Source organism: Chlorocebus sabaeus, chromosome 13 (genome assembly GCF_047675955.1).
Source record: "Chlorocebus sabaeus isolate Y175 chromosome 13, mChlSab1.0.hap1, whole genome shotgun sequence".
Classification (NCBI taxonomy): Eukaryota; Metazoa; Chordata; class Mammalia; order Primates; family Cercopithecidae; genus Chlorocebus; species Chlorocebus sabaeus.
The window spans coordinates 41,424,767-41,447,863 of NC_132916.1; the positions used below are offsets into that span (position 1 = coordinate 41,424,767).

The 23,097-nt window shown below is 42.5% G+C and overlaps 1 protein-coding gene across 1 annotated transcript; it reads left to right on the forward strand.

Moving 5' to 3' along the window:
• The first annotated feature begins 1,283 nt into the window (after positions 1-1,283).
• VGLL2 (vestigial like family member 2) lies at positions 1,284-9,731 on the forward strand. Its single transcript, XM_008007234.3, has 4 exons — positions 1,284-1,569; positions 3,882-4,191; positions 6,240-6,761; positions 8,207-9,731. Exons 1-4 carry the CDS (start codon positions 1,489-1,491, stop codon positions 8,245-8,247), a joined length of 954 nt encoding a protein of 317 aa, XP_008005425.1. The 5' UTR covers positions 1,284-1,488; the 3' UTR covers positions 8,248-9,731.
• Positions 9,732-23,097: the final 13,366 nt, after the last annotated feature.

Consider the following 23,097-nt stretch of genomic DNA (forward strand, 5'->3'; position numbering starts at 1 on the left):
TCCCTTGGTCCCCTAAGTCTGGCCCGCCACTATTCCCGTAATGCCCCTTCCGCCACCTGACCCAGCCATGGAGATAGCCTTGTCTCAATGCATTCCTAAACTTATAGAACTGAAGACTCCACTGTTACACCCCCCTTTCCAGAGGGTTTGGTGGGGGGTAGGCTTGAGAAGGATGGGGAGAGTCGCAGGAAGGAGGGCTAAGCCAGCAGAGCTCTCCGGGAGGGCCTGAGAGACAAAGGGATGAAGGTTTTATAGTTGAAGTGCACATATTTCCAGCTCTCCAAAATGAAACATACCATCGCAGCTGGTATTACCGGCTGAATAGGCAGCAAAAGACCTCTCTCTGTGCGGGTACTAGCGTGCTGCTGCTTAGCGCCAACGAGTCCTTGTCCCCAAAGTTGCCAAAACTTTAAAGGACGCCGGCCAAGGAGTCCCCAGCATGGAAAGCCAGGCGTCCGGGGCAGGGTAAAGCCTTCTGGACCCCTCGAAAGCAGCTCACACCTGGAGCAGCCGGAGGCGGGGCGAGATCTATGCGAAGCTAACGGGTTCGAGTGAAGAACATCAAAGAGAAAGGAGCAGGATCGAACTTTAGAGGGACTGAAGGGCATGGCCCAAGAGAGCAGAATTGGGCTGTGGGACAGGCGGCGGGAGGACCAGGTTAGGGGAAGCGAAAGGAAGTGGATTAGAGGACAGCGGTTACAGATTTCAGTCACTGCCATTTCCCCGCAGAGGGAGCTGCTCCATGCCCGGGAGAAATACCCGGACTCCCACATCCTGTCTGCAACGACCCGGACTCCCTAGGGGATTCCAAGGGACAGCACCGTCCTCCCCACAAATCATCAGGAACCGAAAGCAGAGAACTTGCCCTACCTGGGCACTTCTGGAAGCGCCCACTCAACTCTACAGTATGAGACAAAGGCTCTCCTAAGAGACCTTTCTCCAACTTTCTTTCTCTGCATGTATGAGCCCGGATCCCTCCGTCCCCGCTGCCTTCTCTCTCTCTTTTTCTCTCTGTCTCCTATTTTGTCCTGGGAGATTCCTACTCGCGGTGCGAAGCCTCGGATCCGCTGAGAACCGCATAGTCTCCTGCACCCTTGGCCTCATGCTTGTCGGAGGGGGGCCCCGGGAAACACACCGGCTGCCCCTCCAACAGGCGTCCCTAGCTCCCCATTGGCCCCCTGGTCCCCGCCCCCCACCACCCCCTTCCGCTCCGCAGCCCCCGAGTGGCGTCAGCACGCCCGCCGGGCGTGGGCTTTAAATGCCCACTAGCGGGAGCTCAGGCACTTCTGCCCTGGAGCGCGGTCTGTAGTAAAATCGCAGTAGTGGGAGGGGAGTGAGCCAGCGGGATTTCGAGCCGCGGAGCGCGCTGACCTCGCTCCGCCTGATGACTCCGGAGCTCGGGTCCAAGCACCGCCCATGCAGCACCCCTGAGCTCCGGGGAAGGAGAGTTAATGAAAAAACACTTAACCTTCTCCGCTGCGGAGAGTCATGAGCTGTCTGGATGTTATGTACCAAGTCTATGGTCCTCCGCAGCCCTACTTCGCAGCCGCCTACACCCCCTACCACCAGGTACGTGTCTCCTCCAGGGATTTGGGGGAGGAGTGGCGCGCCCCTGGCTTGCGGCTGCACGGCCTATACGCGAAGGTCCGCTGCGCCTCCGCGCGTCTCGGGCGTCCGACCAGGGCGGGCGCAGCCGGGATGCGGGGATTGCCGGAGCCGCCCCCAGTTGGTAGTGCAATTAGCTAACCCCTTTAGCTCGCCTGTTTGCTCTCGGGAAGCAGCTAAGCCCTACTAATGTGAGCCTAGGTCTTCCCTGGAATAATCAGAGGAAGATGGCACGGGCTGGATTTTCTTCTTAGGGTCTGTCAGACTCCAGATTCTTCCAAGCCAGGTGCAGGTACCAGGAAATGCAGGCAAAGCCGACTCAAGGAAAACCAAACTTTGGTCCCAATGGTGAAAGTAACAACAAAACCAAAAGCAAAGGCCAGCCTCTTTCTGAGATGCAAGGGCCAGTGTTCTCATCATTGCAAGTTCGTCTCAGGAATAATTTCTTCCGTTTCAATTCTCTGGCGACCAGGGCAATTAATTCCAGATCCAGCGAATTCGTTTCAAACAGCACCACGCAGTTTTATAATTTTTCCTTTGCGAAGTTCTGGGAGTATTTTCCGGAGTGCGATTAACCCGGCAGAGGCCAGCTTGATAGACAATACTTTGCCTTTCTCCAGCCTGAGTAGCTGAATGGGGAAGTCCTGCTCCCAACTAACACTTTAAGAAGACCACTCAACCCGGCTTCTGCAAACTCTTCAAGTTCCATTTAATTCTGCCAATTTCTCTTTTCTTCAGGCAGCGTCTGTTTGAACCATTTTCCTTCCATTTCCTCAGCTGAGGTGGCAGAAACTGAGGACAGTAGTGCAGGAAAAGAATGAAATCATACACCTGGGAGGCAGTAGGGGGTCCCCTCCGGGTTGGAAACCTGCTTTGGGGAAATTGAAATACACCCCAATGCCCCAGTGGATGCTTTTGCTAATTTTGTCTGCAAATTAAAATGTCAATTCGGAAATTTCCCGATGAATTAATGATGGACCGGGTAGGGCTTTTTTTTTTTTTTTTTTTTTTTTTAAACCTCCTCTTCTCCTCTTTTAAACTTTACAACTTGCAGTTTGTTTTGCCTCCGTGTTAATTTTAGGAATCACCAGAGTTACTCATTGTAGGGGAAGATGGCATTTAGGAAGTGGTGATATTGCTAAATCTTACATCGTTTTGGCCCCAAATAACTCAAACGTTTTGGCTCCAGCTTCTGAAATGTACTTCTTCCCAGGGTGGGACTATGGCAAGCCAAGAGGAGAGAGGTGGATTGGTTTTCTGACTGGCCCTTTCTCCTCCCAGACCCTGAACCAATCTATTGCATGAAGATCTCTGTTCATTTTTGTATGATTCGGGCCGCCTCTTCAAGGCCATCTCTGCCTGCAGAATGTTTTAACAATTCTTTCAGTCCGTTGCTCATTTCTAAGAAAATGTTCACAGAAGCTGCGCTTGCTTTTTAAAATCATTATCAGACATGACGATTTACACCACCTCACAGCCAGGATCTTAACTTTCTTCTGTCTGCTCCTTTTTATCATTTCCTCAATGTGTATGGAGATGATGGGGTGGAAATACTCATAATCCACTGGTCTTTCCTTATTAAAGAGAAGATCTGTTTAAAAACTGATGTAGGGGTAATCAAACAAATATCAACTTGCATTTATTAAAATGACCCGTATTTCCCCAGTCATGTTACCCCAGATTTTTACCCCACACAATTCATTACTAAATGTAAAATTTCTTTCTTTATGTTTCTGGTTGCCTTCCTTCACACATCCGCAGTTGCAGGGAGTGGATTTTGTTGGGGTAGGGGGTTGCCCTAGCTCCTATTTCCTCAGGAGGATGTTTATCCTGTATCCTGTGCTTCTGCCCTGGATTCTCAGGCACGGAACAGTCAGGTTCTAACTGGACTTGGGTGCCCTTTACCCTTGGAGTCTGATTTTAAAAATATATCAGCCCTGAGCCCAGCTATGAGGTCAAACTCAGCTCCAAACCTATCTGCTTAGGCGTCTCCTGAGACCTTCACCCAGACATTTTAGGAGAAATTTTCCAGGAGTCAGAGGGACCAAGGACAGCAATCTTCCTTTAAGGAAGCTCACCCTTGCTTGGGTGCAGGTTGGGAGGCCTGCTAACAAAGTTGCCCCACTATTGCTAGTTTTATGCTAACAGCACAAGGCTTAGGCCCATATGCCAGTTTCCCCATGAATACCTTAGGGATTAGGTTGAGGGAGTTAGTCTGAACCGAATTTGCCATCGCTTTTGAAACTGACATCTCTGTTCATTCTCTCTCTGAACAGAAACTAGCCTATTACTCCAAAATGCAGGAAGCTCAGGAGTGCAATGCCAGCCCCAGCAGCAGTGGCAGCGGCAGCTCCTCATTTTCCAGCCAAACCCCAGCCAGTATAAAAGAGGAAGAAGGCAGCCCAGAGAAAGAGCGCCCACCAGAGGCAGAGTACATCAACTCCCGCTGCGTCCTCTTCACTTATTTCCAGGGGGACATCAGTTCCGTGGTAGATGAACATTTCAGCAGGGCCCTGAGTCAGCCCAGCAGCTACTCTCCCAGCTGTACCAGCAGCAAAACACCAAGGAGCTCTGGGCCCTGGCGAGGTGAGTATGGGGCCCTGCTGGGAATGACCCATAGAGGGTCCTTTCAGCCTGGAGTTCACCTACAGGAGCCTAAAGATATGCAGCTGAAAGAATATTAGGTGTCAGAGAAGGTGTGCAGAGGAGCATTTGGAAAGGGTAAGGAAAACGCAGGGGTAAAGGGCATGGGTATAAGAATAAAAACTCCTTGAAAAAAACACTATGCTTGGAATTGGAAGACCTAGGTTTGTGTGTTGGTTCCACCACTTCCTAGCAATATAACCTGGACAAGTCTTTTAACCTCTTTGAGGTTACTTTATTTACTGCTTTCTTAAATTAGAATAACACTTACCCTCCTAACTATCCCCAGAGAAGGCTGTAAGACTCCAACAAGAAAATGGATGTAAATATGCTGTCAAAAATGTGAGGTTTCCAGCACCCTCCCAAACCAGTGAGCAAAGGAGCTTCATCACCAAGAACACTTCCCCAATTTGCAAACATTTTCCCAGAGGAAACAGTTCTAGAGCTCCATACAGACAAAACCTGCTTGAGAATGTCTCCAAAAACCTACCTTTGCCTTTCACCAGGCTCCAATTACTTGAGAACTCTTGAAGCAGAAGTGTCTCAATAGCAAGTAAAATAACAAAGAATCAAAAATTTAGATACAGCCAAAACACTTCTAAGAGTTTTCCCAAAACACATCCCCTTTTTATTTTTCTACCTTCCCCCACAAAACACTGCTTTTTCTACCCTAGGACAATTATTTGTTGGACAACTCAACTAAATCTCCCTTCTATTCTGAAATCTCAACTTCCCTTTATTACCAACAAGACAAAGTGGGGGAACCATTAAGTAAACTTGGCTCACTAATCGGTATTTGATGTGTACCAAGGGGAGAAAGGAGGACTTTGTTGTAAAAACCAAAACATTTTCATTTGTCTTTGGGAGGGAAATGACAACCTTCACCCCCTTTTTTTTCCTTAGGAGACTCTGGCAGTTTGCATAAGCCTTGCCCTTAGACAAGATCCAAAAAACATTCATTTTAAATACAGAACATTCTTTTTATTCTCTGTCTAAATATGTTTAACAGGAAGATTCTTTACCACTTAGAATGCATTTTCAAATCATTTAAATTGTCTAGTATATAGTGCAGATGCCTTCTACAGAGGAGGTGTTCCATAAAGGCTGCATGAATTACGTATCTGTCTTTCTCTCCCTTCTTACTAATGGCAACAAATTTGATCTAAATGCTGTTCTCTTAAAATGCTATCACGGGCTAGGAACCAACAGTGAAACTGACAATAGTAATAATGATTATTATTATCCCTAGCGTCCTTGCTTTGATGCAGAAAGTTAATGAAAACTTAGGATAAAAGACCTGTCTATTCGTGTCCTGTGCAAATAATAGAGCTGCCCTTTAAGGTGACTAGTTTACTCTTTTGCTTGAGTTCTTGGAGAAAAATATTTGAAAGAAGGTTTCTAGAAAGAAAACTAATAATAGCAGGACTTCAAAATATGTCGATGGACTTTCAGTCTGTCAGAGACGTTGTGGGGGGGCACATTTTCTGGAGCAAGACGGCTGAAACGCGAGAGGGGGTAGTGAGATCACTAGGCGGCCGACCAAGAGTGGGAAGAGGTATCTTTAGCTTGAGGAGACGTTAAGGCTCGGAAAGGGACACCGTGTCTGCGCTGAGTCTCGGGAAGCTCCTTGAACTTCAAGGACTTGAGTCGGGGAAGGAGTCTCTCCTCTGTTACTACTCTCCCCGCCACTTGGTTTCCGCACTGAGGACCAGGCTGCGAAATGGGAGAAAGCAGGCCTCCTCCTCAGAGGGTTCCCAGAAGCCCCCATTTTGCAGTTCCCCCATCTCGCTTTCACAGGCTGCAGCCCCCTTAGAAAAATGCCGCTGCAGAGGCGGGGGCGGCCCATCCGCCCCCGACCGTGGCTAGCTAGCCCTGTGCCCGCCTGGCGCCTTCGGCTCTCGGGCGGGGCGTGCAGGTCGGCCCTGATTCCAGCCGCAGTGACACGCACCTCTCTTTCTTTCCTCCCTCCAATCCGCCTCCCCGGCCTACAGACTGCTCCTTCCCGATGAGCCAGCGCAGCTTCCCCGCCTCCTTCTGGAACAGCGCATACCAGGCGCCGGTGCCCGCGCCGCTGGGTAGCCCTCTGGCCACCGCGCACTCGGAGCTGCCCTTCGCCGCCGCCGACCCCTACTCGCCCGCCGCGCTGCATGGCCACCTGCACCAGGGCGCCACCGAGCCCTGGCACCACGCGCACCCGCACCACGCGCACCCGCATCACCCCTACGCCCTGGGCGGCGCCCTGGGCGCCCAGGCCGCCCCCTACCCGCGCCCCGCCGCGGTGCACGAAGTCTACGCGCCGCACTTCGACCCGCGCTATGGGCCGCTACTGATGCCAGCCGCCTCGGGGCGCTCGGCCCGCCTCGCACCCGCCCCAGCGCCCGCGCCTGGTAGTCCTCCCTGCGAGCTCTCCGGCAAGGGCGAGCCGGCGGGCGCCGCGTGGGCCGGGCCCGGGGGGCCCTTCTCGAGCTCCTCGGGAGACGTGGCCCAGGGTCTGGGCCTCAGCGTGGACTCAGGTAAGCAGAGGAAGAAGTTTGGTCTCCGCGGAGCCCCTCGGCCCCGTACCCGACCCTGGGCCACGTCCCTAGACCCCCTTAATCCTCCTTGGACACCTTTAATTCTGTGACTCAAGGATCTACATGCCATGGTCGTGTTTCCACTGATAGATGGCCGTGTGCCATGCGTGTAGTAGGACCCTACCCTAACCTGGCTGGTAAATGTTACAGAGAACTTTTAAAATAATAATAATAATAATAATAAAATTTAGTGGAAAAGTTCTAGCTCTGCGCCGTTCAATACTGTAGCCGCTAGCCACATGGGGCTACTGAGCACTTGGCACGTGGTGAGGCCGAATTAAGATGTGCTGTCAGTGTATGATACACACTGGATTTCCAAATCTTCGTGCAGAAAGAGAATGTAAGCTTCATCTCGTTAATACTTTTATATTGATTACATGTTGAAATATTTTCGATACATTGCATATCGATTATAAAAATTAATTTTCATCTCTTTCTTTTTACTTTTTTTCCAATTGTGGCTACTAGAATATTTAGAATTATGCTTATGGCTCCCGTTGTATTTCTATTGGACAGCGCTGATCTAGAATAGCTGCTGAGAGTACAATTTAAAATCTTCTGTGTCTTGGGGGATCTTGTCACGTAGTGACAGTTGTAAGGAAAGAAAAATGCGATACTGATATCAAGTTAATTGCCAAATAAAATAGATCTCTTAAAAATGTAAATCTTAAAGAATATTTTTAAATGAAAATCCTAAATCTTTGGCTTAAAGTATTTGAAACGTACAGTCTAATAAGGGTTTGCTTTTTTGCTGTCTTTTCTTATTTTTAGGGCAAATGAAAGAAATAGTTATATAATAAGTGAGATCGCTGGGTTTATAGTCTGCCCACTGCCCCTTTCCTCAAGTGATTTGACTTTTCTGTTTGCTTTGCTTTTACTTTCAGTCACCCACCCCCGCCCCGCCCCCAACTTTAGGTGAAGTCTGTGACTTTCACAGTAAAACAGTGGTGTTTTGTCTTTCTTTCCTTAAATATCTTGTGCCTTCCCTCCCCCATTCCTTCTTTCTCCCTCCCTTTCTCTTCCTCCTCCTCCTCCTTCCCCTCCTCCTCCTCCTCCTCCTCCACTACTACTTCTTCTTCTTCTTCTTCTTCTTCTTCTTCTTCTTCTTCTTCTTCTTCTTCTTCTTCCCTCCTCCTCCTCCTCCTTCCTCTCTCTCTCTCTCTCTTTCTCTCTCTCCCTCTCCCTCTCCTTCCCTCCCTCTCCACCTCCTCTCTCTCTTTTATCTTCTCTCTATTTTCAGGTTTGCAGCCTCAGGACAAAAGCAAGGATGTGTACTGGTTTTAGACCGCCCACCTTCTTCCCTGTAGGTCTCTGCATAGTGCAATTGATGGCACTCAGAGCTGAAATGGAGTGGGTTTGTAACAGCTTCTGATCTTGGTTTGCAGCTCGTCGTTATTCCCTCTGTGGTGCATCCCTCCTGAGCTGATCTGCTGACCCAGGGTTTCCCCTTCCCCTTCCCTTCTGACCAGCCTTGGAGGCTCAGCATCTGTGCCTCTCACTCCGTGGATGAGGACATGGGGGAAGGCAGAGACTTCAGACTTCTCAGTGTATTGGGAAAACCAAAAACCACAATTACAGAAATTCATCTAAAAATAAGTCCTGCTACTGAAAGAGCAAATCCAAAGACTCCGAGTTATGTTTAATGACTTTTGGCCGAATCACTGGAAATATCTGTGGTGAGATTGCTGAGTCAGGTGATATGATATCATAAGCTTTCTTGGAAAGGGGGAAAGAAAATGAAACTTTTTGGTGTGAATATTTTTTATGCTGATGTGAATTATTTGGTTAGGTAGTGTGATTATAGCACTACTACTGTCAGATTTTAAATTGTATGTGTACTTGCATTTAAGACTGTGATAGAGAAGTAAAGAGAAGTCAATTCCTTCTTCCTCACCTCTCAGCCTCCAGATCCCTTCCTGCCCATCCCTTCCCTACAATGCCCACTCCAGACGCAAAGATACATTTTTTTCCTTTGGACTGTGAACATGGAAGCCTCAGCCTGAATGTGAGTGGCAAGTGGCTTATCTGGAACCACCTGCCCAAGTCTTACTAAAATGCAGCTGTTGTTAGACAACTGTTTAAAACTCCAGAAATACATCACCCAAGGTGGCACTTCTCAGTATTTGGCAGAACAATTGCAATTGCACTGGATATATTTTATATATATATATATGTATGCATATATATCATGTTTTTTACAAGGAACATTTTACGATGAAAGAAGAAACGCTTCTCTGCCTTCTCTCCCACGAATTCTGTCCCTGTATCCTCTGGATGTAAAAAGCAAGGAAAGACCCCAACTGTCTCCATGGAGAAGAACTAGGAATCACCACAAGGGGAAGAAATGTACATGAAGTCTCCATTACCTCGAATTTTTTTCTCAGCCTCTCTGGTTGCGATTTGGTCACTTTAGTGTTGGGGCAGGGGAAAGGGTCTGTGCGTGGGCAAAGCTGAAGGTGATAAGGAAGAAGAGATGAACATTAAAGATGTCTATTTACTATGAGTTCACTGTGTTGTTTCATAAAAAGAAAATAAATAACTTAGTTTTTTTCTAGTAGAATAAAATAACACAGTAGTATGATTTGATGTCATTAGTATTACATATGTATAGATATAGATAGATGTAGATAGATAGATAGATCTTTACGTGTTTCCATCGTGTTTGCTGTGCTATGAATATGTTAGCTGTTTCCATCTCACATCAACCTTGGAGAATGAGAAGTTAGGTACCCCTGTCTGTTTTACAGATAAGAAAATTGTGGCCTACAGAGGCCAAGGGCTTGCCTGTTAGCATTCAGAAGTTAGAAGCAAAGATGGTACAAAAAGCACTACCTGTAGACCATTCAGTCAAGTACAGATTTATTATTTTCCAGAAAAGAATTATTGTTACATGTTTAATTCTAGACTCAAGACAGTAGAGTCATCAATTAAAAGTGTTTTTGAAATATTGGCTATTTTATATTTTAATAAACTAGGCTAAGAAACCAAATCTCTCACTAGGCAAAGAAGATGCTTAAGAAAGAAACTGGTAGTTTTTCCCCTTGTTTCCTCTTGATGCCAAAGTTCTTTCTGTTCTTTCACAAAAGTGTCTGGTAGAGAGATTTTGTGTGCTGCTCAAATTGCCCTTGTACCTTGTTAATGCATAAAAACATTAGTCCAAATCTTGATCTTCATTATAACATGAGAGGCAAATATAATTTATCTTGGATAAGTCTCAAGAATTGGAAGCAGTTAAGGGATCTAACTCACAGCATGAGCTTGGCAAAGCTCCCCATACCCTCTTTCTGTCATTTGGCTACCTGTGAAGTACACATGATCATTCCAGAAATATGGTTTGCACTCTGATGGAAGATATTCTACGATTACGTGCATCACATGTGAAAGCAATAATCATAACTAATGTTAATTGTTTATCATGCACTGGGCACTGATCTCTATAGATTAACTCATTTAAACCTCACAACAATTCTATATGGTATTTATTGTGATGTTCTCCTTCTTACCTATTAGAAAACTAAGGCACACAGAAGAGAAATAATTTGCCTAGTTATGAATCTTATCAGTGGCAAAGTTAGGCTGAAAACCCGGGTAGCCCCCGTGCAGGGCTGCACTGTTATTCACTGCATGACTGCTTGTCTAGTTCTGATTTGTCTCTTTGCTTTTCAACGTTGGGCTTATTTTCTCCACAATAGATGTATAAAGAAAGGAAAAAAATCAGAGAAGCACAGATTGATGATGCTTTGGTAGAACTTACAGAATCCCAATTCTCAAAAGAACTGTCATAAGACATTGTCCAAACTCCATCAAATGACACTACTTAGACCATTCAGTAAGGTACAGCTCTCTATTCTCCAGGAGGGAATTATTATTGCTTCTCTTATTCACTTCAGTATTTAACAGCCTTCACCACTCTGAAATTCTTCACACCCAACCTAATCAAGCTGTGTAAGAGTTAGCCTGAGGTTTGGACATTGAAGCAATAACTAAAATTAACTTTGGACTTCTCTGTGGATTTTTTTAATCCATGTTCCACTGGCATGAATCCCTGGTATATACAAGTGTAAATAAAATGCATTAAGTCCCAGTGCGCTTTTCAGAATTTCCTACTAAATATACTGTTGAAGAAAGCATGGCAGTGCGTTATCTGCTGGACATCTCCACGTATTCCTCACTGGAAGAGGCTGTTTACCTGTACCCCACCTGCGTTAACACTCACAAGATCTGTGATCAGAACCCACAGGGAACATTTTCCCACCCACAAGGTTCTGATTACTGAAACTTCTCTCCTAAGCTACATCTGACCCGAATATCAGGTTGCTGGTGAGGAGACTCATTCACTGGAACTGGCCTTTGGGGAGGTCCTGAACAGACCGTCCAGACTGCTGAGCCAGTCCAGGCTCCAGCGACCTGGCACGTATGACACACGAACCACAGCATTTCTCTCCATTCCACACCTTCGTAAGGTAGAACTGCAAGATGACCTAGATCCATAATGATTCGGTTCTGTGTAATAAGAGCATCAAAGAGAACTTTGGAGAAATGGTAGCCCCAACTGACATTCTTCGGGCTTACTTCAAGTCACACAAAATGTGAACTCTTATACCTGTCTTGTTAATAGTAGTCAAACCATGCAGATTCGATAACGTTCCAGCAGTTGAAAAAAGGACATTCAAGGAAACGAGGGATGGCATAAGGAAAGGCAAACATGACTTTTTTTACATATGTTATACCTGGTCAGGGGGCTCAGAGAAAGGTTACATTCTCCTCTAATCACCCCCTTTGGCACTAGTGTCCTCCTTGCCCACAGCTTTCTCTTTGCACTTGGCCTTGGTCGAAGGAGAGGTGATGAAAAGGAAAGAGACGGCTCTCCACCACCAAGTAATCCTTTTGCCGATTGCCCTCTGGCTGAGAATTTGGTCACCCAGCTACAGGGAATTCTATCTGTTCTATTCCTTCAGTGTAAAAAGAGTTGCCATCCCATCTCATTTCCCCTTTGAAGTTCTATTTAAATGCATGGCAAATTCTAGCAATATCTTAAGATTGATTTGGGTCTGGATGGGAGATGGCGGATGTTGAGACTCAGAAACCCTGCTGAGCACTTCTCTTTTCGCTCTTTCTGGGTAAGTACTGTATTTTCTGTGCCCTTCTACATCTGGAAAAAACAACTCTTCAGGTAACTTTAATTTTCATTTTGTTTAGAATCAAAAAGCCTGCATTTCTGTGAAGGCATGCACATATTCTGTCAAAATAAAGAAGCTCCTTTTTTAAGCACTTAGTGATCAATTACTTTGGAGTTGGAGAGGATAAAAAATAAATAGAATTAAACAAACTGCTTTCATGTAAATGCTATGTCCATACATTGAATTTATTAATGTAATTCATTAGGATGTCATCTAAGCATGGAAGAAAAATGGAAAGATATATGAAAATACTTTAAAAATAAATGAAACTGAAAAACCTAAGATCACTTTGTAAAATTGCTTTAACAGTTTGTTGACAATTTGCGTGCAAATAGTTCACATTTTTATGGTACTCGCCAAGCTGTTTTCTCTGTATATTTCATTTTTTCTTAGTAGATTTTTAGGATTTATTATATATTCCTAAAATCTGGAGTAAAGGAATAAACATAAAACAGTATCATTATTACCGTTGCTGTCTGTATGTAACTGAAATTGTGACATTTATAAAAGCAGCAGGGTTAAGCAAACATAAATTTCACATTTCCTAAATACCAACTCTTGCTTATTGTCTATAAATATAAAGCTCTAGTAATACAAATATGGTGTCTGCACAATAGAATCTATCCACAAATACACACACACGCACGCGCGCGCGCACACACACACACACACACACACACAGATGCAGACCTAAAGAGAAATCAGAGACATTATGCCCTCAGACAGGCACAGGCACAAATGATTATTCTCACTTGACAGACCAACTGTACTGCTCTTTCCTTGTATTTCACTCCAGCCCCAGAGGGCTGGATCAGGAAAGAGACACTTGATAGCTGCTGTTTCCGTGGTTGAAATATTTGTGAAGTTAACGCATAATCTGAAAGCAGAAGCTAATAAATTATAGGGTGCTAATTGGAGCTAGAATGGAGCTGTCAATCATGTTATCCTAAACACAGAGAGACCCTCATAACCTAAAAAGGCAATGTAGCCTCCAAAAACAGCTCCCATTTGTTTCCAGCCATGACCTCCAAATATCACGTCCAGGCAAGGAGTGGCCACTGACAAGTGTCAGCAGAGGTGATTCTGCTAATCCAAGTTGACTTTAAGAGACAGGCAAATTTTCTTTTCCAGGGAAAAGAGCAAGATATTTTGCTGAATAATTAATTTTTAATCTTTAGAGAAATATATACATTATGTATGTGTGTGTATGTATGTGTGTATATATATGTGTATATATATACACACCTTATTAGAATGTGTGTTTATATATGTACCTTACTAGAATAATTATTACTTTGGTAAAGCATGTGACCCTTCATTTGGAATTTTTCACTTTAAAATTACTGAGTTAACTCAGTAGGAGAAAACTCTGAAGTTCTCCACAACACAGTGTCAGATCTACCTCAAATTATAGTATTTCTGTGAGTTTCTGGTGTATTCTTGTGAAACTAAGCTCCTCTAAAACAAAAATGGAGACATCCGAATTTGCTCTGTCTTACTGGAATTCAGTTATTTCACTTAGAAAAGCAGCAGCAGCATGTTTCCCATTCCTTTGTTTTGTCCTTAGACTCAGTAAGCTTTACTTCTGCTTATCTCCAAGTGTTTCAAAATGGCTACAATGGCTTTGCTCAAACTATCCTCTCATAATTGTTTCCACTTTCTATCCAAAATGTATAAATGAATAAATATATTATTATTACATGTAAGAAATTTAGGTTAAAGGTAAACTAAACTTTCAAAAATGAAATTAAAGAATTAGAACTTTTTTTATTCCTAATCAATATTTGTACCACTCTAAATGATCTAGTAGGCAATTAGAAATTTTTACTAATGTGTATTTTTGGAGTACATACTTTAATCTCTATTGTATTTACAACTAGGAAAATATTCCATTTACATTGTAATTTGGAAGCTTCTTTAGAATACTTCAAATAAAAATTATTTTCACTCAGAAAAAAAATTAAGGATCTTAAAATTCTAAGCACGCACTTGCTAGAAACAACAATTATGATTGAGATCATTGATGGGAATGTCCCGAACTCATTTCTTTTCCTGCTAATTCTCAAACTATAGTGTTGCTCTTCTTTTTGGCAACTACATTATTGGCCCTTTGGCAATAATGGTATTATCAAGAAATTGGATTAAAAATGATTTATTTTTAAATTTATTTTTACCGGTACAATCCTATTTCATGTTTTCTTTTTCTGAGAGTATTTTACCCAATGTATAATCTGTTATTCCCAATGTATACAATGTATAAGCAATTGGATTTTTTCCCTCTAGTATCAAATGACTTTTTATTCATTGTAACAGCTTTTTGATGGGATTTTCTGATATCTTTAGAAGTACTACCTAAAGGTACTGTATTAGTAATATTCCAAGTAGTATTCCACCTTGCTTTGTGGAGTGTGAAATCCCATTTTTACCTCAGGCAGTTTCTTCTCTACACTCAGAAACTGACAAAGGTCGCTGATGGACAGATATTGGTAAGAAACGCAGAGAACAGGGCTTATGATGTTTGTTCTTCCTTGTTCAAATACTTCTTTTAAAAACATATTCTTCACTTATACTTTTTTAAAGACATAACAAATGATCCGGGGAAAAGGCCTACACCCTGAGGGAAAGCAACTATGAGGTTATATTCAATTGGAATTGGTGAGATGAAGAATTATTCACAACTTTATACTTAACAGTTCCAAACTAGTTAATAAATTAAGACAGTAATACCAGACACCATCATCTCACATTGAAACTTGGGATGTCTGGTCATTCGATGTTTAAGGAATGGTGTATAGATAAGACTGGAAATTTTATAAATTTATCATGGAATACTGCCATCTCTTAATTTTACTTGAGATATAAAGTATTGAAACTAAAAAAGAAAAATAAACAATGTTTCACAATCATAATATATACTCATGCTGCCAATTAATGCAAGCGTTGGGTCTTACAGATCCAAATGAGGCAGAAAGTACAAGTACCACTGAATCTTCCTGTGTCACAGAACAGCAACAAGGGCAACACATTAAATATTAAAATAAAATAAATTATACAATTTAACAGTATATATTTTTCACATCATAAAATCTTCTGGCTACATTTTCTAGTGTTACTTTAGGGTGCATATTTAGTTTTTCTTCTTTATCAGAGGAAGTTCTAATTTGAACTCAATTACACACCCTTAATTCTCATTGCCCTTATTGTAAATAGAAAAACTCTAGAAGTGACACTAAAAAATGTTTCACATGATAGCTTTTAGTTTACTGATCTATTTATTGTGCTTGCCTATCCTGTGTCTCCATGTCAATTATCAGAATTAACTTAGAGTTATCCTGTCTAAGTTTTCAGGAGGATATCAAGGTCATCATTGGGAAAGAACTCAGCCCACTGGTACACAAGAAGTTACCAGAGTACCTAAACACAATTGTTCTGGTTGACTGTTCCCCTGAGTAGTCTGCAACATTTTCTCTTATATTCCACAGAAGGTCCTTGTGAATTCCTACCTCCCAACAGGTTAGAAAATCTTCACCCTCACTGTCATCTTAATCAAATGCAATCTGTTCTTCAAGTCTAGATTAGTTCTGTCTCTTCTATGAAACCTTGTCTCCCCACCACACCACAGTATATGGTCTCACCCTTAGGGAACTCTTACCACCTAATGGCTACACCACTTATTTGGCACTTATGTAGCAATAACATTTCATGACACAAGTTTAGGAGTTCTGAGATTGCAGTAGTCCTACAGATCATTCTGTTGACCCTTGACTTACAATATTCATTAACCTTAGCTAGATATTAAGTACACTGAGCAAGTATCACCAATTATGAAAAAACACAATGTATTAAAATATTTTACTGTATTGAAACAAATTTTAAAATATAGGTTGATCTGAAGTTTGGAGTACAAGTTAGAAAAAGAAAAACTGGCTGGAAGCCTGTTTCATTAAAGAAAATCTTCTTATTAAAAGGAGTGGAGAGAGATTCTATCACATTTCATAGGAGCCAATTAGTATCAGATATCCTTTTCCTGCCCTTATATCCTGAGCCTCAATCTCTGTCTTCTGCTCAAAGATATCATTTCAACAATTATCTTCTCTTCATCCTGCATCATTTCTTTTCCCTCTCTATTAAAGTACTCCCATTAATAAACACAAGCTGTAATATTTCCTGTCTTTAAAAACACACACAAACCCAAGACAAAACCTCCCTTGACCCATCTTCTTCCAATTGCTACCTCACTTCTCTGTTCCCTTTAAATGGAAAAATGCCTTAAATGAGTCATCTTTGTTCTCTCCATTTACTTTTTCATTTTCTCCTGCACCTATTTTAATTTAGCTTCCCCTACACACAAACTTGTCAAGGGCAACCGTTAGCTCCATATGTTTAAACTTTAGGAGCAGTTATCCTAAGTAGTCTTTTAAATTGTCCCATCAATAGGATGATACATAAGTTTGGATCCTCTGAGAAGCAAATGCCAAGACACATACCATGCACTTGAAGTCTTATTAATATGTTCTAGCAAATATACTACATAAGGCATAGCAACTGTAACTGAGGCCATATTGGAGTTAACTTATGGTATTCTTCACTCCTTCTCCAAGATCTATCCAGTTTTGGCAGGAGCCCTAGTGAATTAAATGAAGATACGATAGAAACCATGAACCCTGAAACCTTTAGATCTTTAATAGTGGCACTAGTCACTGTCATCCACCTGAGATTTGTGTTGTTTTTGATTTACAATTTGGGCTGAGGGAGGGGAAGGAAAAGGGGGCCAGTTTTAAAGGTTTCCACTTGGCCTTCCACACTATGGTATCTTTTGCCACACAGGTCATAGATTCAGTGAGGGGGTTACGCCAACCACAAAATATGTTGATCCCAATTACACATTTAAAGAGTAGGAAAATGACCACTGGGTGGGGCTGTGGACCGAGTAGACACATTGTAAGTTAGATTTTAGCCAGAATGTAATTTAACACCTGCTCCCATAAGCCCCACTCTAACAGAAGGACTAAGATAATGCATCAGGTTTCTGGATACCCATATCAACTCAGACCCGGTATCCAACTGTCTGAAATGTCTAGGAATTCCCCCTTCCTTCAGTGTACAGTCACTGGAGCACATGGCCAGTTCCCATTGCAGTATATGCCTGTGATGATGTTGCAGGGTCCTTCCACTGTCAGTCGACAAGTTGAAAACCCAAAAATTGCCTCAAGTCTGGGCATTGGGCAAGGATCACAATTTTTATCAGAAACACCACGATAGCCCCGTGTTTCTTCAATTTTGCTTTTGTGATCATTAACCTTAGGTGTCACATTTTTGCCTTTGTGATAGTTAATTTTAGGTGTCAACTTAACTGGATTAAGAGATACCCAGATAGCTGGTAACACATTGTTTCTGTATATGTCTGAAAGTGTGTTTCTGAAAGAAATTGACATTTGAATTAGTGGACTAAGAAATATCTTTCTGTATTGAATGTGGATAGGCATCATCCGGTTGGCTGGGTGCCTGGATAGAACAAAAAGGCAGAGGAAAAGCTAATTTGCTCTTATTCTTTCTTCTGCAGCTGAGACACCCATATTCTCCTTCCCTTGGCCATTAGAACTCCAGGTTCTCTGGCCCTCAGATTCAGGAACTTGCACCAGTTGCTCCCTGCAGGTTCTCAGACTTTTGCCTTGGAAAGAGCATTACACCATTGGCTCCCCTGGTTCTCAGGCCTTCAGACTTGGACTGAGTCAGGCTAATAAATTCCCTGGATTTCCAGCTTGCAGGTGGCAAATCGCAGGACTTCTCTACCTCCATAATCATGAGAACCAATCCCCTTAGTAAGTCCCATCTCATTTATCTATCAATCTACCTATCTATCAATCATATATCTATCTACCATCTATTTATATATCCCATCAGTTGTGTTTATCTTATGAACCTGATTAATAAAGCCTTCTACTGATTTTGGATGTTAAGGACTGGCTGTTCATTTATTTTGCCCTACAGATAACATGCTTTGATACGGTTTGCCTGTGTCCCCCACCCAGATCTCATCTTGAATTGTAGTTCCCATAATCCCCGTGTGTCATGGGAGGGACTTGGTGGGAAGTAATTGAGTCATAGGGATGGTTATCCTAATGCTGTTCTCATGATAGTGAGTGAGTTCTCATGAAATCTGACAGTTTTATAAGGGACTTTTCCCCCTTTGCTCAACACTTCTCCTTCCTGCCATTGTGTGAAGGACATGTTTTGTTTCCACTTCTGCCATGATTGTTAAGTTTCCTGAAGCCTCCCCAGCTCTGCAGAACTGTGAGTCAATTAAACCTCTTTCCTTTATAAATTACCCGGTCTCAGGTATTTCTTCATAGCAGTGTGAGAAGAAACTAACACATGCTTTATTAACTATCTCCACAATATCTAGGCTCAAGCCCCTTTGGCGTCCTCTCTGTCATTAGTGATGAGGGTCCCTGGCTTCTGGTGGTCAAGTGCAGCCATCTGGCCTCTATTACTTTAGGCCCACATCATGACCATGGATGTTAACAAGCTCAACTCTGGATCTGCCTCTCCTGCCAAAAGCTCTGCCTGCAGAGGAGACCATCACTGAGCTTCTTCATGATGCTTGTGAGGCCCCTTTCATCAGCACATTCCTGATGATCTTGATGAATGCTACATCTTCTGGTGGGTCTTCTGGCTTCACATTATATGTCTACTTAAGCATTCCCACTCCTCAGCCTTTTAATTCCTTCCTCTACCTTTTGACAGGGAAACTCAAGGGTCTTTGTTTTCTCCCGGCTTCTGAAGCCACCCTAGCTACAAATTTGCCTCATCTCCATTGGTCTTTTCCAGAATGTTAAATCTCATGTCCCAGTAGTCTCACCCAGTGAATGAATTCTTGCTTACCCAGTCTTATCTTCCCATCTCCTTGACCTTCAGAATGCAATCCCAGCATTAGCCCCCTCACCCCTTCCAGTGCATGTTAGCTAATTCTTGGAACTCCTATGGGATGTAATCTCTTTCCTTCCTTATCAGACCCAGCATATCCCTAGTCAAGTTATACTGGGATTTATCCAGCATAGTTATCAACCTGGCTGTCAGGAAAGATGAATGTGGTTCCTGAGGGCACACCAGTTGCCTGGATGAGAAGAGGCCTCTGTCACATTTTCTCTACAGAGAAAGTGCTGGCTCTTACTTTGGAGGGGTGGGCCACCTCTACAAGTTCTGAGGGATCAGAAGGGTCTACTGAGCCAAAATCTTTGAGGTGTTTATCTAAATATCTTTATTCTGTGTTTCAGGGCACCAGCTTTTCTCAACAGACCCACCTTGAATGAGCACTTAAAAATCTCAAGCTCTGCAACACTATGGAATGCTGAGTTTGCTCCACACCTGTATGTGTATTTTTTATTTATTATGTCTCCTCCTCCAACTACAATGCTGGAATTGTAGCCTCCATCAAGACAGAGACTGCTTTATTTAATGCTCTATTTTTAGCACCTATAAGAATATTTTCGGCATTTTAGGTGCTCAATATTTATTAAATGAGTAAATGAATGAATGTGAAGATCTACAAAGGAGGGGTAAATGATAGTAGATCCACCCTAAGGGATTTTATGCAGTCATCAGAAACATTCCCAAAATATTTTTAATAATTAGAGGGAAAGCTTACGTAATAATGTTAAGTGAAAAAAACTAGGAGAGGTACAACTACAACTATTCCAGCCATGAAAATAAGCTCATATTGGGGAGAAAAAACTGGAAGGAAATATCCTAAGTTATTCACAATAGTGTTTGGGGGGTATATTTCGGCCCCTTAATTCCTCTGGTTGTGTGTGAAGAAGCCTGAAAGGATCAGGATAGGTCACCTGATTCAGGCTCCCTGCAACCCTGACCAGCTGCCAAAAGGAAAGTTGGACAGGCTTCCTTTCACCAAGGAGTATCAAAGAGAAGTCAAGGACACTCTAACACTCATCCTACATTCATAGGGGCTATTCTGAGGGTAAAAGGTGGGTTTGGGACAGGTTAGAAACTGAGAATGATAAAATAAATGTTTGCTTCCTTTAGCGTGTGTTCGTTATTACTTCAAGGGCTTCAAGAAGAAGTTTGGGCCTTACTTATGATTGAAATGAACTTCAAGGCAGTTCCCCAACTTCTATAATCTGTCTGGGTCTCAAATGATAACTCATTATTGAAAGAATCCTCATGAGTCCCCAGGGGCATTAGATCAATTTTCTGGTATCCCTGGTATGAGCTATAAGCAAGGACTTGTCCTGAAATAGGCTGGAAGAAGATGATGAGAAAATTAGTTTATCAATTCATTAAAAACAAATACCTACTTTGGCACAGAGACTACATAAAGGAATAAAATATACCATCCTATCTTTATAAAGCTTGCAATTTATTTGAGTAGGTAAAATGCATAGAAATAAAATGGAAAAAACTTGCAGTTACTGCCAAATGAGATTTAAAGACAATAAGGGCAAGAGTCATTCTGAGAAGGGAGAGGGTTAGGGGCAGGCCTTTCCAAAAAATTGGAATATGAGCTGGTTATAAAGGTTGAGTGAGATTTAGTAAGCAGGAAAGAATAGGCCAGGAGAGTCCAATAGGAAAGTGAAAGCCAACATAGGTAAGCAATGTAGAGTGCATCTGGGTCCAGAAACAGACTTTTTCTCAAGAACATTTGGAGTAAAGCATTTTCATCAGAATTATATCAACATATTAATTTTATCTAGATAAATGTTTCCTCAATTGTCAGTGTTAAACCACAAACAACATAGCATTTGCTTCCAACCCTATATTGCATTTCAACTTATTTAAATATTTTTCTTATGGATTATTTCTTTTCCTTGAACAATTTTAAATGAAGGTTAGATTCATTGATCAGCTTTTTCATATAAACTCTTTCCAGTTATAGCTTCTGCCTTTGTGAGTCATTACTTCTCTCAAGTCTTCATAGATCACATTTGCAGATTTAAAAAAATTATCAGCAGGGTGCAGTGGCTCACGCCTGTAATCCTAGCACTTTTGGGAGGCCAAGGCAGGCAGATTACCTGAGGTTGGGATTTCGAGACCAGCCTGACCAACATGGAAAACCCCATCTCTACTAAAAATACAAAATTGCCAGGTGTAGCAGTGCACACCTGTAATCCCAGCAACTCGGAGGCTGAGACAGGAGAGAATCGCTTGAATCCGGGGGGCAGAGGTAGCGTTGAGCCATGATCATGCCTTTGCACTTCAGCCTGGGCAACAAGAATGAAACTCCATCTCAAAAAAAAAATTATCAATAAGATTTTGTTCTTACGCTAATTTTTAGTGAATAACATATTTAAACAAGTGCCATTTTTAGCCACTGTCAATTTTTCCTTTTGATTATAAGATCTAATTTTTCTAGAATTAACTTCCAATTGTAGTACTACAATTTCAGAATTAACCAACTAACTACACTTTATCAAATTATTTTTATCTATAATACATTTTACACACAACATTTTTAGCCACTATTTTATTTTGAATTAAATATTTCTACCACTATTATTCATCTTGAATTATAAAAACTACTGCTGCTAATTTGCACTTATTTCTTAGCTGAAACATGAAAATTTTGTAGGCCCTTCCCCTCAGATATCCTATGCATTCTCTATTGCTCAAATTGTAATGCAAGTGTATTATACTGCAAATCTAATTCTTCTATATACTTCTGATGTCTTTTTGTATCTTCCAAAGTTAAAAGTCCATACCACTGTCAGAGCAAAAACCTTACTGCAAGCAACAGAAACTGACTCTGGCTGGTTTAAAAGATAAGTGTTTATTAAAAGGATATGGAGATAACTCTCAGAACCTTGGAGAGGACTTGAGAGCAGACAGCAGAATGGGTCTACCCTGGCTGCCCAAGCTATCTGAGGCACCAGGCTCCAGCCTAGCTCTGCTGACTCTCCTGGCCTTGGACTCTAGATGCCACCTCTAGCACCAGTGTCCCCTTTGTGCCAGGAGCCAGACTGATATGGGTTGGCTGTGTCCCCACCCAAATTTTATCTCCAATTGTAGCTGTCATAATCCCCATGTGTGTGGGAGGGACCCAGTGGGAGCTAATTGAATCAGGGTGGGTTTTCCTGTGCTGTTCTTGTGACAGTGAATAAGTCTCAGGAGATCTGCTGGTTTTATAAAGGGCAGTTCCGTTGCACATGCTCTCTGCCTGCTGCCATGTAAGACATGCCTTTACTCCTCCTCCATCTTCCACCATGATTGTGAGGCCTCGCCAGCCATGTGGAACTGTGATTCCATTAAACCGCTTTTTCTTTATAAATTACCCAGTCTCAGGTATTCCTTCATAGCAATATGAAAATGGACTAACACACAGACTATTGCAGTTGGCATCATCACCAGAGAAGACTTCCCATGGTCTCTGATTCTTTGCATCCCTAGGTCTCAATTAGAAGCCTGGAGCAGGTGGATGGGTGGGTCTTAGTGGTGAGGGCTGGGTCACATGCCTGCCTTCTTGCTGCAAGAGGCACTGGGGGAGCAAATGGAACACAGTTCCCACCCAGATTATAAAGGCAGAGTAATTACCCAGCACAGGAAGGGGCTTCATACCATGGCATAGCAAAAAGAATGGCAAATGCCCATTAGAGAGTGAGAAGATCAGAAACAAAATATCCTGCCTTATTCAGCAGAATATCAGACGTGGCAGAGTGACCGCAAATCCTGGACTTTAACTTCGGGGCTGTTCACCATAGAACTAACACATTCACTTCTCTGTGTTCCTTGCTGATCATCTGTGCAGGCTCTCAGGTAGTAGGCAAATTAAAAGATTAACTGAATTATCCAAGGTAGAAGTGGATACATGATCTTCTTCCACAACAGATTTTAGCAAATGCTATAATCAAAATGTTCTTCTCTATATCTAGCAAACTTCCTAAATACTGCAACTGAATAACACAGAGAATGGCTTCATTGGTGTTGCTGTTAGAGCAATTGTGGCTTTAAGATTTAAATGGACAATTGCAAAATATATATATTGGTTTTAAGTTAAGGTGTTTTGCTGAACAGCTTTTTTTAATAATAGCTCTCATTTAGGTATTTATTTCTTCATGTGGCTGTTAAAAATCACACAGCTTGAA

Coding starts and splice junctions, on each gene's coding strand:
- VGLL2 (XM_008007234.3), top strand. CDS start 1,489: ATGAGCTGTCTGGATGTTATGTACCAAGTCTATGGTCCTCCGCAGCCC. Junction 1,570..3,881: donor CCTACACCCCCTACCACCAG/GTACGTGTCTCC, acceptor CTCTCTGAACAG/AAACTAGCCTATTACTCCAA. Junction 4,192..6,239: donor GAGCTCTGGGCCCTGGCGAG/GTGAGTATGGGG, acceptor CCCGGCCTACAG/ACTGCTCCTTCCCGATGAGC.